The 17560-nt window shown below is 42.1% G+C and overlaps 1 protein-coding gene across 5 annotated transcripts in view; it reads left to right on the forward strand.

The window, feature by feature from the left end:
* AGPAT5 (1-acylglycerol-3-phosphate O-acyltransferase 5) overlaps positions 1-17216 on the forward strand; it is a 67027-nt gene extending 49811 nt beyond the window's left edge. Inside the window, exons 7-11 of one of the 5 annotated variants that reach the window (XR_015767725.1) lie at positions 6813-6936; positions 9038-9245; positions 10793-15320; positions 15567-15681; positions 15974-17216. Coding sequence is in view for 1 of the 5 variants with exons in the window: in XM_028099873.2 (XP_027955674.1) it covers positions 6813-6936; positions 9038-9263 (350 nt within the window). In the remaining 4 variants the exon portion in view is untranslated. Of the gene's footprint in view, positions 1-1213; positions 1384-6812; positions 6937-9037; positions 10273-10792; positions 15321-15566 lie in introns of those variants that run through there. The other 4 variants (XR_015767724.1, XR_015767726.1, XR_015767727.1 and 1 more) reach the window with 4 other exon arrangements.
* The last annotated feature ends 344 nt before the right edge of the window (positions 17217-17560 follow it).

The following is a 17560-nucleotide window of genomic DNA, read 5'->3' on the forward strand; positions in this document are numbered from 1 at the left end:
GTACGTGTACTTCATAACATTTACTTGATATATTTCCTAGGTAGATGCTTTATCTATTTTCCAGGTATTTTTTTATTAATCCATAACAATTTGAATTTCATGAGTCCTGCTAATTTTGGTACTTCCTGGTTGCCATATTAGTCCTTTGGACTTGCCCGATATCATTAGCTCAGCCTCTTTCTACCCAGAGTTCACACATAAGAATGGAAGGCTACATAAATCAAAGGAAGGGAATGTGGAGGAGAGTGCTAACCTAGTGGTACTGAGGTATACTGATGGCCAGCATTCACCTTTGTATGGATTTTTATATAATACTTGTGAAATTTAGTATCTTTGGCAAGAGGAAACAGTTAAATACGACTCTTTGTTTTTTCAAACCTGTGCTGGGCTTTTGTTTTGTTTTGTTTTGTTTTGTTCCATGCCCAGCGTGGAGCCCAACAAAGGGCCTGAACCCACGACCCTGAGATTGAGACCTGAGCTGAGATCAAGAGTTGGACACTTAACTGAGCCACCCAGGCGCCCCTCTAAAGACTTTTTAGCTGTTGCCTCTGCGTTTGTCAGATATAACAAGAAAAAATAGAATTTTAAGTGAGCAGAATATTTTAGTTAAACATAACTAAAGACACTCTTGATGGATAGAGAAATTTAAATACGGGATTAGGCCAACAAGGAAGTGCGGAGTGTTGCCATCACCTTTCTGAAGCGTCCATTCGAGCTGTGATCGAGAGATAGAACACGAGCTTTTTATGTCACATTGGTGGCTGTTGAAGGTCGAAATACCAGGCCTGTCAGAGTGTGTGTGTCAGTGGGACCTCTGGAAGGCTGGTGTTCAAATATTGTCCAGAAGACAGAGTAGCTCCCTGGAGCAGGAAGTTGGAAGAGAGGACCAAGGGATGAAGCACTAATGGGGGGGTGGTGAATGTGGTGAAAATCGGTCATAGTGGCTGGAAATACAAATCTGAAGTAGTGGAGCACCTGGGTAGCTCAGTCGTTAAGCGTCTGCCTTCAGCTCTGGTCATGATCCCAGGGTCCTGGGATCGAGCCCCGCGTCGGGCTCCCTGCTCCGCGGGAAGCCTGCTTCTCCCTCTGCCGCTCCCCCTGCTTGTGTTCTCTCTCTCGCTGTGTCTCTCTCTGTCAAATAAATAAAAATCTTAAAAAAAAAAAAAAACTGAAGTAGTAAGACTGATTACTCTCACAATTGCCTTTGACACAGAGCAATTGTCACGTTGGAAGCTGAAGATTTTTTTCACTTTAAATGGAATTTTTTGGAATATATTATACATCAAACAGTTTAAAAACCACAACTCTATAAAGTGTACAGTGAAACGGCTTGTTTTCCACCACGTCCCCCTCCCCTTGGGGTCCAACTTCCCCTGCCCAGAGGTAACCACTTTTCTTAATTGTTTGTGTATCATATGTGCAAAATTCAGTCTACATTTTTACTCTAGAAATCCTTCCCTTGTTATCAAAAAAGGCAATGTATTAATATTTTTCCTTCCTTTTTTTTAACCATCAAAGGGGTCATTGACCTATTTTTACATTTGAAAACACATGCATTTAGTTGTTCAACAATATTATCACTAGTTTATCGTTGTTTAAAAAATGAGATTTATTGAACATGTTTTAATTGTTTATAAGAAACAAATATAATTCCCATAATAACCTTTGCAAAGTGCTTTCATTACGCCACGTCCTGGTCACAAGAGCTCCTGGCTTCAGCGGTGCTCACGGGCCAGGCCGCACCCTCTTCAGCCTGCCCTCTGAGGACTCTGTGCCCCGGCTGTCCCTCTCTTGCACTCCCTTGCCTTCTGGAATGGAAGGCCGTGTGTAGGCCTGGCCTCCTCTCCAAGTGAAACCCCTCCCCTCTGTTGCCCTCCCCCAGCTTTGCTGTTCCCACAACATTCCTCTTCCCTAGCTCATTTGCTTTCTCTTGCTTTGGCACTCCTGGTGGTACTAAGTGCTTAAGCCACAAGGTTAGCACTCAGCATATGGTAATTCTTTACCTTCCCCCAAGGGGGTGAGAAGCCTTGAGGAAGAAAACCATTTTAGAGTTGCTGTTGTCTAGATTCCAACCCAGCCCCCCACCACTGCTCTGCTTCCTCTACTGCATACACATTAGCTGACAGTGGCTTTGTGTTGTACTTAACAAACTGTCTCTCTTGGAGAAGTTTGGCTTTTCTAATTATCACACCCAGAAGCCATGTGGAAAATAAATCTGTCATTTCAATCAATTAAGGGTGAATATTTCCACAAGGAAAAAGACACCAGAGTAAAATCAAAGGACGGAAGACAAACTGGGAGATATTTGCAACTTAGATAACAGAAAAAAAGCCAGATTTCCTTGACGTATAAAGTGCTTCTACAAATTGACGAGAAAATGATCAACAACTCAGTAGTAGCTCACAGAAAAAAATGCTCCGTCTCATTCATAATAAGAAAAGTGCAAATTAAAATTTTTAGCAAGATACCATGTTTTACTATCAGATTGGCAAAAATCCCAGTGTTGAGTTTGGGTAACAGGCCCGTGGGTGAAATTCAAGTACAAAAGTCACGTCCGTACTTTGCCGTTAGGGGTGCAGGGCTGTACAGCCTCCATGGAAGCCGCCCTGGCAGGGTCTACCAGCTCCACAAATGCATGTACATCACCGCTGCTGAGAAGTTCTTCTACCAATATACCTGTGCACATGAGATGCAACAACTGGTTTTCAGTATTTACAAGTTGATTTTAATCCTGAGGTTGGGACCTGTAGCTTGAGAATCCCCATTCTCATTATTATATAAATTGATTGCTATTCTGCTCTACTTTATTCTGGTGTAGATTAAGATGCACTTTAAATTTATGATGTAAGTTGAGTTAGGTATAAAATTCCATAACTTAGAATGTCATAAGTACTTGGTGGTTGAGTGTGATTAGTATTAAATATTATCTCCATACATAGTGGACTATCATTCAATACTCGTATTTGATAGCCCAATTAAAAAAACATTTCCATAGTTGCTAGATTGTGCATTTATATGCCACAGGACCGTCTTTCTCAAAGCGTTGTAGGAGTATTACAGTTCCCTCAGAGTCACCTGGGATGATTGTTGACTGTGCAGGGCCTCAGCTCGCTCTAGACTACTAGCATGGATTGGCTGCAGGTGGGGGCAGAAGCTGCGGTGGGGAGGGGTGGTTGTGAATGAACTCTTGAACTCTTGTGATCACGAGACTTACAGTTTGGGCCTTAATAATGAGGCCTCATGTTAGAGAGCTAGGTAGCAGGTAGTGTCCCTTGTGCTTCCCATTTCGTGGTGTCTTTCGCTATAAGGTGAATAGTGACCAAAGCCCACCTGGGCATGCACTTTGTGGTTCATCTGGTCTTGTCATCAGGGTCTTTGTCTTCTCTGGACAATGTCCATTGGGCAGAGGAGAGACAGGCCGGTCTGATTATAGACTTATTTAAATTCCATTTCTACAGTGGGTGGTATACCGTAATAAATTGTGAAGTTAAGGATAACATTTGATGTTCTGCTTAACCATTTAATATGGTGCTAGGTTACTTTTTCCTGTTTAATATTTTCTTACATGAAAAGAAAACTTATTTGGAGGGGAAAATTACAGGTAACCCAAAAGAAGAAGGAAGAAAACTCCATAGGCTCACCTGTCCAGATTCATTTAACAATTTGGATATTTTCCTCAAAATCTTCCTTTTTATAATGTCACTGTGTTGGAGTATGTTTGTGCCTTTGGATATTTTTAGGTGAGGTCATTTGTATATATTATTTTCTTTTATATCCTGCTTTTAATCATAAATATCTTTATATGTCAGTATATACACTTCTGTACTGTTTTAAAAATGCTACGTAACATCCATTGATGTGACTATACAATGGTTTATCTACCCAGTTTTCTACTCCTGGATTTATTTCATTTTTTTCCTCCCAGAGGGAAAGGGGGCGGGTTATAAGGCAGCAGCGTGGGAGCTGGCTGAGGTGCCAGGGTGGAAGCTGTCCCAGTTCAGTACATGCACGTTCTCTGCTCCCACTCTCCGAGCTCTGCTCTTCTCTCCTATTTCCATCTGGCCTGGCTCCCCAGGCACAGAGCAAATGGAACTTAGTTTCTCCAGAGACTAGTCCTGTGACAAGTATGAATACTTGAAAGACTCCTATTACCCTGGCATATATATACTCTAGGGCTCTACTAGGGAAGTTCTAATTAGAAAAAAATTATACCTTGGGGCGCCTGGGTGGCGGGCCTGGAATCGAGCCCTGTATGGGGCTCCCTGCTGAGCCCCTGCTCATGCTCTCCCTCGCTCCCTCTCTCTCTCTCAAATAAATAAATCTTTTAAAAAATATATACTTTAATTAGAATACTTTTTCTGTATATTTCTAAATATTATGGGAAAATTTTTGTTCATGCAATAGGACATAAGCTCCAATGAACATAGTTTTTACAAATATAGATACACGAAGCTTTATTAAATATTGAAGAAAACCTTTATGTCACTTCTTTTTTTTTATTTTATTTATTTACTTGAGAAAGAGAGAGAGCACAAGCAGGGGGAGGGGCAAAGGGAGAAGCAGGCTCCCTGCTGAGCAGGGAGCCCGATGCGGGACTTGATCTCAGGACCCCGGGACCACGACCCAAGCCAAAGGCAGGCGCCTAACCGACTGAGCCACCCAGGCGTCCCCCTTTATGTCACTTCTTTCTTGTCTCCTGAAAGTCATTTAGTGTTTATCTGATGATTCACTCATGGTTTTCATTTGGGTCCTCACCCCAGAGACTGGGCTGATGGGGCTCCACCACCATCCACGCTGGCTCTTGGTCCTCTCCAAGCCCTACAAGGGTAGTAGCACTTGCCTACAGGGACTCCTGGAGGTCGGATGAAATAATGTACACAAAACTGTGTTGTAAACACCAGGATACCATGTATATTTTACTGCCATATGAATTTGGGAGTCCTTCTCAGTGTCCGTGCCTCTTCCCTCCTCAGCTGATGTCTCATGGAACACACTGCTGTCACTTCCCAGACACCGCGGTTACAAGTTCAAGTCTGCTCACTTTTAGCTCCTCACAGCCTGTGGCTGTGGCCACGTCCCTGCGGCATCAGCTGGCTTACTGTTTAATTAGGCGATGTTGAGCAGGGGATGTAGATAATTAGATGAAAGTAGGAGAATTGGTGTTGGGATCTGCATTTTTATGGATCAGAAATACAAATGAGAGGGTGAGATGAGAAGGTACATGCGGCTAAAAAGTCGGAATCGCCGACCCATAGGGCGTACGGTGTGCTGGCGCTGCTCTCAGAGCTCGAAGTCCGGACCCCTCGCAGTGCCCCTATCTCTGCCTTGCAGACTGGGGGGCAGGCACCGAGAGCGAGCCCATCTTCCCAGGGCTGAACAGGGATCAAGACCCAGGCTGCCTGGCTGCCCTGTCCGTGCTCTGAACCTCTGCATGGTTCTGCTGCTAAAATCCTTCTTCTGCAGTTCCTCGGTTCCGTAACCGACAACGGAACTTGAGAAAACTAAGACCAAAATTCTGGAGTCCAGTCTTCCCCCTGTGCTTTTTGTGCCTTTATCATCAAAGCCAATTCCCTCCTGAAAGTATATAACGGTAAGATAATTTTGATGACGGAAATGCCACATGTTATTAAGGCTTGGCACCAGTGGTAAAGAAGAACAATTGTAGAGAATACCTAACAAAAAACAGACATGTGCAGAGTCCAAAGACTAGAGACTTCTTGAAGCTGAAACTCTTCCTTCAACCACAGAGCGTGTGAGTCACCACTTCTTGGAACACTGTCTTTGAACACATTTCAACTTGAGATAACAGGTCTCAGCCTCCTCGCATTCCCACCTGGGGGACATAGTGTCCTCTTACATCTCTTAGGAACGTCTTGTTCTCCAAGGACTTTAAATCTGTTCATAATCTCACCTTTTCACCAAAAGCCATCCACAAGAAGGAGAATTTCCCAGCTCAGAGTTCTTTCTTGTCTTGGAATAAATCCTGGCCTCATTGCTTGTGCGACCCAGGCTGAAAGAGGACTGCCTGCTTTGTTCAAATTAGCCTGTCTTAGGAACTGTAGTCACTTAAAAGCTCAGAGCTATTCCACAGAAGGAATTTTGGTTCCTAAACCAAATATGTTATGTGAAAATATGGCGAAGGCCAGGAGAGCCGGGAGTACCAGTGAGTAGAAACCAATAGCAAGTCCTAGAGGAATGGAGGTCTCTTTCCCACGTCTGTGCTGGGTGTGTGACACTCCATGACAGGCTGATGTGCCCGGTGAAGGCACTAGGGATTCAGGGGGTTAAGTGCTTCATGCTCCCAGGGCTCTGGCAGAGTGAACCAGACAGATTTCATGTGTGCCCTTCGGGGACTCATGGCCTCGTGGGAACAGAAGTGACAGTGTGTGATGAGTGATACGCTTGGAAACAGCGGACTAGTCTCCTGCAGGTGATTCGTGAGCCTGAGGGTGGCTGGCATTTGGGCACCCTTCAGAGGGTGGGTGTGGACTTGCAGTGGAGTCCACCTTCTACTCCTCGGTCGCCTGTGGAAATGAAGGTTATTTTATGAAAAGTAACATTTGGTACTATCCATTTAGCTTAGTGACTTCAGGTAATTGTGGTAGACTGGGAAATTACAACACATTCTTCTACTTCAGCTTGAAACCTAAAACCATCAGTGTAGAATTCTTATTTTCTTTTAACTTTTTTCTTTTTTGCTGAAGAATCTGCTTTTTCATCACTTAAAAATATTTTTTACCTCATTTTCAGTTGTTTTATATAACCGTGAATTGTAAAATAACAAAAAATGAAATTTTTTTGTTTCTTGTTAGAATTTCTCTGCAAAGAATGTCCAAAAATTCATATTCACATTGATCGTATAGACAAAAAAGATGTCCCAGAAGAACAGGCATTTATGAGAAGATGGCTTCATGAGCGTTTTGAAATTAAAGATAAGTGAGTAACAGCAGTTCTCCTACTTCAAAAACTTGGGTTCAGCTACATTTCACTGTAGTAAATAAACAATTTGAAACTAATGTAATGCTTTTTTATAAACTCGGGTCCAGTCTGTTCATGTTTTAAACCTTACTCTGTTACATTGTCTGTGAAAGAACTTGTTAGAGGAGGCCTCCCTCTTTTCATTCACAATATTTCCTAGACGGCACTCTGAGGTGGGATGTAAAATTAGAAAACACCCCCCCCCCCAGCTTTCCACTGTGAGATGCCCCATGTGTGCATTCCCGGGTCAGACAAAGAGGTGGTATGTTTGAGAACTAGCTGGCATGCCCACGATGCCCAGAGAGCGAAGCTGTGGGATAGAGCATTGTGTCTGATGTATGTGTGGAAAAGGGTATATTTGTTGGAAGAAGAAGGGCCAGGTGACGTTCTGACCAAAATGTCTTTTGCTGTTAGTATTTTGGGGCCTAAACAGTTTCTGGGATTGACCTTGTGCTCATCCGTGCTAATCACATTGCTTCAGAGCAAACAACAGTGTTGACTCTTGCTGAGCATTGCCTGTCAGTAAGTTACGGTGTATTTAGATACCTCCTGGGTGAGGCACAGCTTAGTGAGGTCGAACTGAGGGAGGGAATGTGAAGTGCCCCTTACTGACGGGCGAACCCCGGGGGAGCAGGTGCCCTCCATAGCGGATAACAGGACCCCTTGGATTTCATACAGTTTTCTAAAGGAAAAGAATTTAGGATTTTCTTCTCTTTTTAGGAAGATAAAAAGTGGATGTCAGGTTTTGATATGATACTTAGAAACTGAATTCTCTTGGGTGAAAACTTCAGGGTATATTATTTACTGTTTGTTTGCTGTCAGTGGGAGTTTTATCCTTTCTGAAGCATATCCTGTTTCTTGAAAGATATGTTTTAAACATCTCTACTTTTTATCTTCTTTTTGAAAAAAAATAGACCCATTAATTATAGGATGCATCATTTACTAAAACCACATTGAAAAGTGTGGCGTTTTTACAGACTCAAAAGTAAGACTTCCAAAATTAGGTTTATGTTCAGAAATTTTACCTGTGTTTTATTCTCCTGATAACACTTCTCAGCAGACTGCTCTGTTCCTTTCTTTGTTGTATTACAATAAAATTATTTCCTCATTAACCCTTTTGAGTATAACTTTAAAAAGTGAAAATTATTAGAAGTGTGCTGCATTGAAAATGAGACTCTCTGAAATTTATAGACAAGTAGCTACATTTCCCTATTTCATTGACCATCAGTTGTACATGACATAATTTATTTCACCAACCATTCACTGCCACCCACTTGGGTTATGGAAGAAATTTCGAAAATAAAATACATGAATCAATTCTCAGAAAAGAAAAGAATGCCTGAACAATATGCTTAATATCCAGTGTATTTCGTGTTGTAGGTGCTAATACATACTTAGAATGAGTCTGGACCTTTTAAAACAGTGGTTATGTCTAGGGAATTTGTTAAGGTAATGGAAGGATTTTCTGCTTTTGTACTTGTGTTTGAGAGTTTTATGCTCAGTCTGTCCTGCTGTTATAACTTTACATTTTTTAAATAAGATAGGAAAATGAATTAACTATGCTATTTTTTCATTCTTGTACCTATTTTTATAATCCCATGTGAGTGAGGGCTTTTGGGGGGGAAACTCCATATATGTTATAAGAACTGCTCATCTTCTCTTTGACTTCTGATGGAATGGGAGCCGTAGGAAGGAGTAAAGATGGGGAAGGTGGAGACGAAGTGAGATGGGTTATTACCCATGGGTGAGCGAGTCTGGTTGTTGGAAAATTATTAAAAATCTAAAGTTTAAAAAAAATCTTCCCCACAAAATTACTTAAAACCATCTTTTTAAAAAATTACATCTAATACAATCATCTGCACTAATCGTGAGCATATAAAGATATTTTTAAAGTCTAGAAACTCCAGTTAAATCAAGTCTCTAGGTATTTCCTCATTCATCTTTTTTTCCCAAGGACCTTATAGTTTTTCCAGCATGTAATAGGCATCCAGAGCTATTTATTAAATTAGACTATTAAGTGACTAAACCTGAAACTTTTTTTTTTCCATTCTGGCCATAGGTTGCTTATAGAGTTTTATGATTCACTGGATCCAGAAAGAAGAAACAAATTTCCTGGGGAAAGTGTTAATTCTAAATTAAGTCTCAAGAAGACTTTACCATCATTATTGATCTTAAGTGGTTTGACTGCTGGTATGCTTATGACCGAGGCTGGAAGGAAACTCTATGTAAGAACGTGGATTTATGGAACCTTAATTGGCTGCTTGTGGGTTAGTATAAAAGCTTGAGCAGGTAGCTGTCTGCAGGCAGTGGGATGTGCTCCGTGGTTCAGTGTTGGCAGCCACACCTTACGGCAAATTGTTTCCTGATTTTAATAAGAAGTGTAAATAAAGCCTTGTTGATTGAACATTGGATAAAATAGAATTTCTGATTAAAGCCGATATGCAGTTGGTCTTGGGCAAACATACATGGTTTTACAACTTTAGAACAGAAGCTGCTGGAAAGGGAAAAACTAAACAGTTTATGCTATACTTGGCATTTCCTATGAACTAATGTCATTTTCAGAAGACTCTTAGGATTGTATAATTTGTTATTGTTTTGTAATTCAGATGGCTGCGTTCATGAACATTAATTTGCAGTATATTTCACTGTATTTGTTATTTTTAATTTTTTATAACTTGACTAGTCCAACCTTTATCACTAAGATATTTAGGATCTTGGAGCTATGTAATATTTTGCTTTTTGCTTAATGTCTCCAAGGGAGTGAAAGAAATTGTATTTAAGTGTTTAAGAGGCATACCAAGGAAAAGGGCAAGAAATTGTCCCTGGGGAGGAAGCTCTGGTTAGCGCATGCTTTTATTGTATTGCATTATTAGCTGATTTTACTTTATATTTGCAAAGTAATTAACATTTCTAATATTTATTGAAACAGCTTAATTTGCACACCCTGTATTGTGTACAAAAGAATAATGTATAAAATATGAGAATTAAGTTTAAGTTAGAATTGTGACCCTGATTCATTATAGCAGAACTTTACATTGCCCGGCTTTTTGAAGAGTTATGCTAAGCTCTTAGTACTTCCCAGCATCTGTGCCGTAACTACTTGAAAACCTTCAGGTTTGCTGTTATTTTTTATATCAAAATAATCAGTGTGAACCTTTATTGGACCTGAGTCTACAGGTAATTTGAGGTGATGGGAGCCTTCAAACATCTGACTAGATTTACTAGCATGTGCCTTTGCCTGTTACTATTGAGTTTAGCACAACATTTAATTCAGAAGTCTTTTTTTTTTTTTTTTTTTTTATGTCATCACGGTTGATTTCCACTGGGTTTGGATTCTTTCCCTTTGGCTTACTGGCAGTGTGCTGCTCGGTGCCTGGTACCATATGTGCACAGGGAGGAACTGTAGCCGGCCAGGGTTTGTCCTGCTGCAGAGTTGTTCGTTTAAGCTCTTGTGAGCCAGCCTCGCTAGCTGCGGCAAAGGCGTTTTGCACTTGTCTCATGTCAAGAAGTTCACCTTCCACAAGCCAGGGAGATTTAATCCATCAAGCCTGAATGAATTTGTTTAGTTCTCATTGGTTTTAATGGGGCTACACAATTAAGCCATATCACCTCAAAACAAGAGCTGTGTTTCCGGAACCAAATCACACAGTTCAGTTTTCAGTCATGAAATAATAAATCTATCCTGTGCAAGAGGATGACCTTTTTGGATCTGCTCTATTTTTATGTTACAACTTCAATTTGATTGCCTACCAGCCCTTTAAGATAACATTTCTGCTTAATGGATTTTTGTTGTAAAATTGTATCCATGCCCCAGATGAAACACACCAGCTGAATCATGACGAACAAAATGAAAATAATGAAGGGAAATTTTGTCTAACCAATTCTCCAGACCCAGAGAGCAGGCCACGTCAGACGGCACCTTTGCACAGCTGGGTAATGGGAGTTGTCCACGTACGTTAGTGTGAGTATGTGTGCACACGTCCCCACGGGATGTGGCTGGCCTAACTGCACGGCGGTGTAGGTCACACTTCTGAAAAGTGTTCTCATGCCAAATTGTCATTTTCTCTTTCTAGTAAAGTGAAGGTTAAATCAATCCCATGTCTTTGTTAATACTTTTTTTAACAACCCTAAAGTTAGAAGCTTTTTCTAATTAGATCAAAGTAAATGTAAGTTGTGCAACTTACCTTGAATATCATGGATATGTTCTAAATTTAAATTTTAAGAAGTAGTACCATTGGAATTAATGTTGATTATAACTGATTTTAAGAAGTCTCAGTGAACGGCATAAGATCACTTTGAACATCATGTTTCTTATGAACATACTTATATTCTCACAGAAGTTCTATAAAATATATTTGTTAGTTTAAAAATTTTGTATCAAAATATTTGGAAAATTAGCTTCTTTTTAACACGTGTTGATATGACTTGAATTATTATTTTCTAAAATTAAGAGCCCTGTATCTACCTGTAAATCTTTTCACATATCATTTAAGCCTTTGTGTTATTCTTATTATTCTTGATTTGCAGCTTAGTTATTACTTAGTTTTTCTTTATAAGAATGCCATCAATGTGCATGCTTTTATGTTTTCCAGAAAAGGGTGTGTTTGGATGAAAGTAAAAGAAAAAATAAAATCTTTCACTGTCTCTAATGTCTGTGCTATTTAACATTTTGCGACCCAGAAATTCCCCGACGGTCTTCAGTTACATTGAATAGGCTTTATGGCTGGTCCTACATACTGAACTTATAAAATTATAATATTTTTTCTCAAATATTGAGCAAGTTTTAAAAAATACATTACAATACTCAAAATTGTGAAGCAGTATATTAGTTTTATTATATAAACTTATCTGTATATCTTATACAATATATATAGCAAGTATTAGTTGCTTGACAGTTCTGAGGCTTGTCCAGTGCCTAAGATTAGCCAAGTCGGTAAGTAAAGTACCAATCTGACTAAGCCCTGCATCGTACATACTAATGATTTCTTTCATGTCTTCCATTTCCATGTGATTTTGTTTCCTGTACAGTGATACCAATCTTCCTTTATATCCAGATGACGTAAGCTTTATTTTTCCTTTGTAATGTTACATGGTTTATTATTACGTTCACTGAATAGATCTGTGTCAATACGGTGATCTTTTAAATAGATGGACCATGATGAAAATACAGTATATATAAAATTTGCCCACCAGGTAGAGACACGAAGTAGCTGCCAGGTACCTATCAGACTCCCATTTAAGAAGACCGAGAAATGTCTATCATAATGATATTTCATGTGTACAGTTGCAAGTGCATAGTACATTTTGACCGCAATAGTATTTGTTCTTAATGTATTAGATTGAAGAAAAGATTATCTTGGCAGATATTCCAGATACCACCTGGTAGTAAGTTACATATCTTTGTAAGTAGGATTTTTTGAGGGGAGAGGAAGGGGTTAGACTGGTTTGTTTTGTTTTGTTTTGTTTTTAAGATTTTATTTATTTATTTGACAGAGAGAGACACAGCGAGAGAGGGAACACAAGCAGGGGGAGTGGGAGGGGGAGAAGCAGGCTTCCCGTGGAGCAGGGAGCCCGATGGGCTCGATCCCAGGACCCGAGCTGAAGGCAGATGCTTAACGACTGAGCCACCCAGGCGCCCCTAGACTTGTTTTTTATTATGAGTTACACATACTTTTAAAGATTGGCTAATTTGGAATGTTGTGTTACCATTTAGTATTTTGGCATTATACACAGACTAACCTAACAGTCAAACATTAGAATGAAAATTAGTACTTAGTCAAACTGGTAATTTGGAAACATTCAGATATTTGATATTATATGGGTAAAATATCCATGTAATTGAATTTAAAAGTTCACTCAGATATTTTGAAGTACTAGATGTACAATTACTGACTTATTTCCGTTTAGAGTAGTTATGACTCAGCATTATCCCCAAGATTTCATTTGACCCCTTCTCCAGTTTGTGGACAAGAAAGTAAATCTGTTAATTTTACCAACTGGGGAGTTATTCTCAGTGTAGTCATGCATGAGATCAGATAAATACCTTACCCCCAGCGGGGGGGGGGGGGGGAGTTATTTTTCAGAAAGGCTCTCCAAATAGAAAGCTCAGTTACTTCTGTGTTAAAAAAAATATGATCTGTTGAACAAACTCTCAGTAAATGTTTATTGATGGTCAGTTATTCCATCCAAATTATTAGTAGTTCATGATTTTATATGTGAATATGTAAAAAAGACCTATTCTGCTAATTTTATCTTTATTTTTATAAATCGTTGCACCTTAAAAAAAAAAAGATGCCACTGATGTTCTCTGTGTGTTCAGGAGGAAAGAATATTTGTCTTGTCTCCTTATGGTATGTTCAGAGTAAATTCTGATTTATCTTGAGTTTATTGGTGCTTCATTAATCCAGCAAAAAAAAAAAGGAAAATATAAATCTCAAAATTTACTTGGGGATACATGGTGATAAAATATCTATTGGGTGATAGTTATTTCACATATTTGTGATAATGGGTATGTGTGTTTTATATATATGTATGTTTTATTGCCAAATAATAGCTACAGGATACATTATTTTATGATTTTGTTTTGTTCTGATACTTGCTAAGGTTGGTTGGGTGCTTACTGTGTGCCAGGCAGTGTGCTAACCTCCTCGGCGTGTTGTCCCATCTCCTCACACGTGGACCCCGGGGCCACAGTGTCGCTCGGCCTGGAGACTAACAGCTGCGGACCGACCGCCAGGTAGTGAGTCCTGGCGCTACCACTTGGGATTCCGCCTTGGACAAGTTCCTTAACGTTTCTGTTTCTACTTAATGTTTCTGTTTGAATGTTCTCACCTGTACGTTACAGATGATAGCTGTATTTACCTCAGAGGGTTGTTGGTGACTCAGTAAGTTATCAAAGCACTGGATGTAGCACATGGGGTGTGGCAGGTGCTGAGTAAATCTTGTTCTTCAACTTCTCTTGCTCCTGGTTTTACAGAGGAGGAAATGGAGACTCAGCGAGTCTGAATACAGTACCAAAGTCACACTAATACCCGTTCTTTTCTGCTTAACAAAGATGTAATGCAGTATTTCCTACTACCTCAGTGCCTTTAAAAGTAGATGGTCATAACTATAACTGTAGTCACTTAAAGATGTTTTGTTTAGGGCGCCTGGGTGGCTCGGTCGGTTAAGCGACGGCCTTCGGCTCAGGTCATGATCCTGGAGTCCCGGGATCGAGTCCCGCGTCGGGCTCCCTGCTCAGCGGGGAGTCTGTTTCTCCCTCTACCCTCCCCCCTTTCATGTGCTCTCTCTCTCTCTCATTCTCACTCTCTCAAGATAAATAAATCTTTAAAAAAATAAAATAAAGGTGTTTTGTTTAAAATCTAAAACAACACAGAATTACAAAAGGAAAGATTCTCCATCTTTCATGAGAAAATGTCACGGTCTCCAAACTGACTCCATGGTGGGCTTGAGGGCTGAGGGGGTGTCTGTCCCTTATGTTGGTAGCACAGAGTACCCACGTTGGCAAAGGGTGATGTGGAATGGCAGATTCAAAGGCCTTTCCTTATAGTGGCACAGACTACAGTCATACTTGAAATGATCCCTCTGAAGGTCACTTACTGTGGGAAACGGCAAACTATCAAATGGTCTGTGCTGTATCACTACACGTATATATAACCTTAAGCACACTACCTTCCCTGTTTGAGCCCTTCTTTATCAATAAAATAAGGAGACCACTTATTTACCCCAACAGAGGTTGGTGAGAGTCAAAGGAGATAATAGTTGTAAAAATGCATTTTTATATAAAGTTGAGTATAAATGTGAGAGACTATCCTAATTCTTCCTAAATCATTTCAGCTCTACTTCCTGTCTACGACGTGTGAATAAGTAATTGTTATTGTCTGATGCATTTTGGAACTCAAACACCCGATTGTTAGCAGTCTTTATTACCGAATGTGTTCACAGTCGTTCAGCGTCCTGCCCTTCCGTACTTGAGTTACTGTCTGCTTGGGTCCCAGGTCACTTTCTGAGTGATTTCTGGACACCTCACCAGTTTTCGCTTGTCCATGAGTGCCTTCCGTCTTTTCTCTCTCGTGCCCCATCTTGTGGAAGGTCTCTGGAAGGGTGGCAGAGGAGATTTGCTCTTCTCGTCAACACCCCGTCCCACGGTTTGTCACTGGCCAGAATGGGACAGCCCGGGGACCACTCTGGGAGGTCATTTCTTGTCTGTATAATGGAAACAGAGATGAAGAAAACCTAGTTTAGAAGGAAGAGCACGTTCGAGTTAAGAGCGCCATCGAAGAGCACCATACCTAAAGGAGAATCTGGAGTCAAGGTGTAGCGGCCGCGAGGGGGACACGGGAGTAAGTCCGTCAGTGAAGCACTTGGGGGGTGGGGAGGGGAGGGTGTTGGCTTTGGCTGGTTTGATTTTATTCTGAATGGCGGTAGCTGAAGTCCGGCCTTCCAGGGGCTGAGCCGGCGCGGTCCTCTCTCGAGCTGTCCGCTGGGGGCGCCAAGGAAGCTTGCTAAGAGCCCGGGTGGGGAACGCAGGAGGCACCGGTTCTACCCACACGCTGGACGTGTCACCCCTGCCGTACCCCCGCCTCCAGGTCCGGCACGACGCCCAAGGGACCCACGCGGACGAGGGCCGCCCCCGACGCGCTCCGCCGACCTGGAGACGGCTCACCCGACCCCAGGACGAGTAAACGCAGTGCTCTGATTTAGGTGAGCCCGACGACGTAGGCGCTCCGCTCACACCACTGGCCGCACTGATGGTCACACCGCCCGTGTGGCTCTTGAAATCGTGGCTTTCTGTCGTCCCGGGGGCGGGAACAGGGCTCTGTGGAATTCCTTTTACCTCTTACCGTTCCTTGTTTGAGAAGGCGATTTGGGGTGGAGTGCAAGCGTGGATCCCGGTGGGTCCGGCCACTGGGGTTCAAGTCCCCCTCCTGCCGCCCGCTAGCGGAGGGGACCCGGTCTAGTCCCCAGTCTCTGACCCCTTAATTACAAAGTACAGACGACCGTCACGTTGCCTGCCCCAGCGGGGTGTGTGAGGCCGAACCGAAGTGACCCGTGCACGGCACCCGGGCTCGTGCCCGCTGTTCTACTGCGCGCACTCGTCGCCTGTGCCCCTGTCACCGGAGATCCGAGCAGCGGGGAGGACACTGTCGCAAACTCTGTTACGCTCATCGTGCCTTTTGCTGTGAACCACCCCGGCTACTTTGTCCGTGTGCATGTCCACAAGCGCGTTCTGCCTTACGCCAGAGCCGATAACGTTTTGGGGGCAGGTTTGTGGTTATGTCGCTCTACGTTGGCAGGGGACAAACACAGACTTGACACTGTGAAATGAAATAAAGTATATTTAAAACATCAAGCCCAAACACTGTTTCCCTCTGTTCTTATGTGCTAATATCTTTTTATGCTTTTGTCTCTGTATTTCCTCTCCTCCCCCTTTTTCTAGAAGTTGAGATAAAAAAAGGGATTTTAGATCAGAAATAAATCCGGTACAGAGCATCCCTCCATGTGTCTATGTCTCCAGTAATTCCTGGCTCCGGTCGTCCCGCACCCACTCTGGTTGTCGGCTGGTTTTCCAACTTTCCCTAGCGTGTCGCTTTGTTTCCCCATCTATTTTATCACTGACCCAAGCTCTGATAAATCCTAAAGCAGCAACAGGCCCAAACTGGACTTGGCTTCAAGGCAGCGCACAAAAATGTTAGTCTGAGAGTCAGGAGACCTGGAGATGTAGGCAGCCAGGTCCCAAATCTGTGACAGTGGGTCACTTCCACGACCGGAGTCCAGTTGCCGGAGACTTTCCATCTTCCCGTCTGTGATTCGCTCATACCCGGGCAGCCTCCCAACCCACTGCGCCGGATGCATGGGCCACCTTCCACCTGTCTCCTCGGGCCAGTGTACCTGCGGGCTTCTCCCTCCTGCCTCCAGCAGCTTCCTCTCTCTTCACGGCCCCTTAAATCCCAGGCCCGGACACAGTTTCCCAGCTCCCCTCTGACAATGCGGGGGTCACACCCCACCTCCAAACCTACTCTTTCCCAGGTGGTGACCATAGTCCCATGTCCCCCGGAGCCCTCAACATGTGAGCCGTGCTGTAAGGATAAAATGCATTCCAGATTGTGTTTTAATTAGTTTTAAAAAATGTCGTTGATTAGTACTTATATTGATTACATATTGTAAAAACATTGGATATATGGTGTTCAATAAAATGTAATAAAATTTCACCTTTGGGGCGCCTGGGTGGCTCAGTCGTTAAGCGTCTGCCTTCACCTCAGGTCATGATCCCAGGGTCCTGGGATCGAGCCCCGCATCGGGCTCCCTGCTCCGCGGGAAGCCTGCTTCTCCCTCTGCCACTCCCCCTGCTTGTGTTCCCTCTCTCGCTGTGTTTCTGTCAAATAAATAAATAAAATCTTTAAAAAAATAAAATAAAATTTCGCATTTTTCTAATGTGGCTACTGGAAAATTAAAAATTACATAGATGTCTGGCATTATATTTCTACTGGACTTTTCTATCCTGAGACTCGACCACAATTCCCAGCTCATATTAGGCAGTCAACAGGGTTTGTTTATTCAATAGATAGAAATGCGAGGCTAG

This window comes from Eumetopias jubatus, unplaced genomic scaffold, assembly GCF_037043125.1.
Source record: "Eumetopias jubatus isolate StellerSeaLion01/CBP00866 unplaced genomic scaffold, mEumJub1_p1.0 scaffold_2, whole genome shotgun sequence".
Classification (NCBI taxonomy): Eukaryota; Metazoa; Chordata; class Mammalia; order Carnivora; family Otariidae; genus Eumetopias; species Eumetopias jubatus.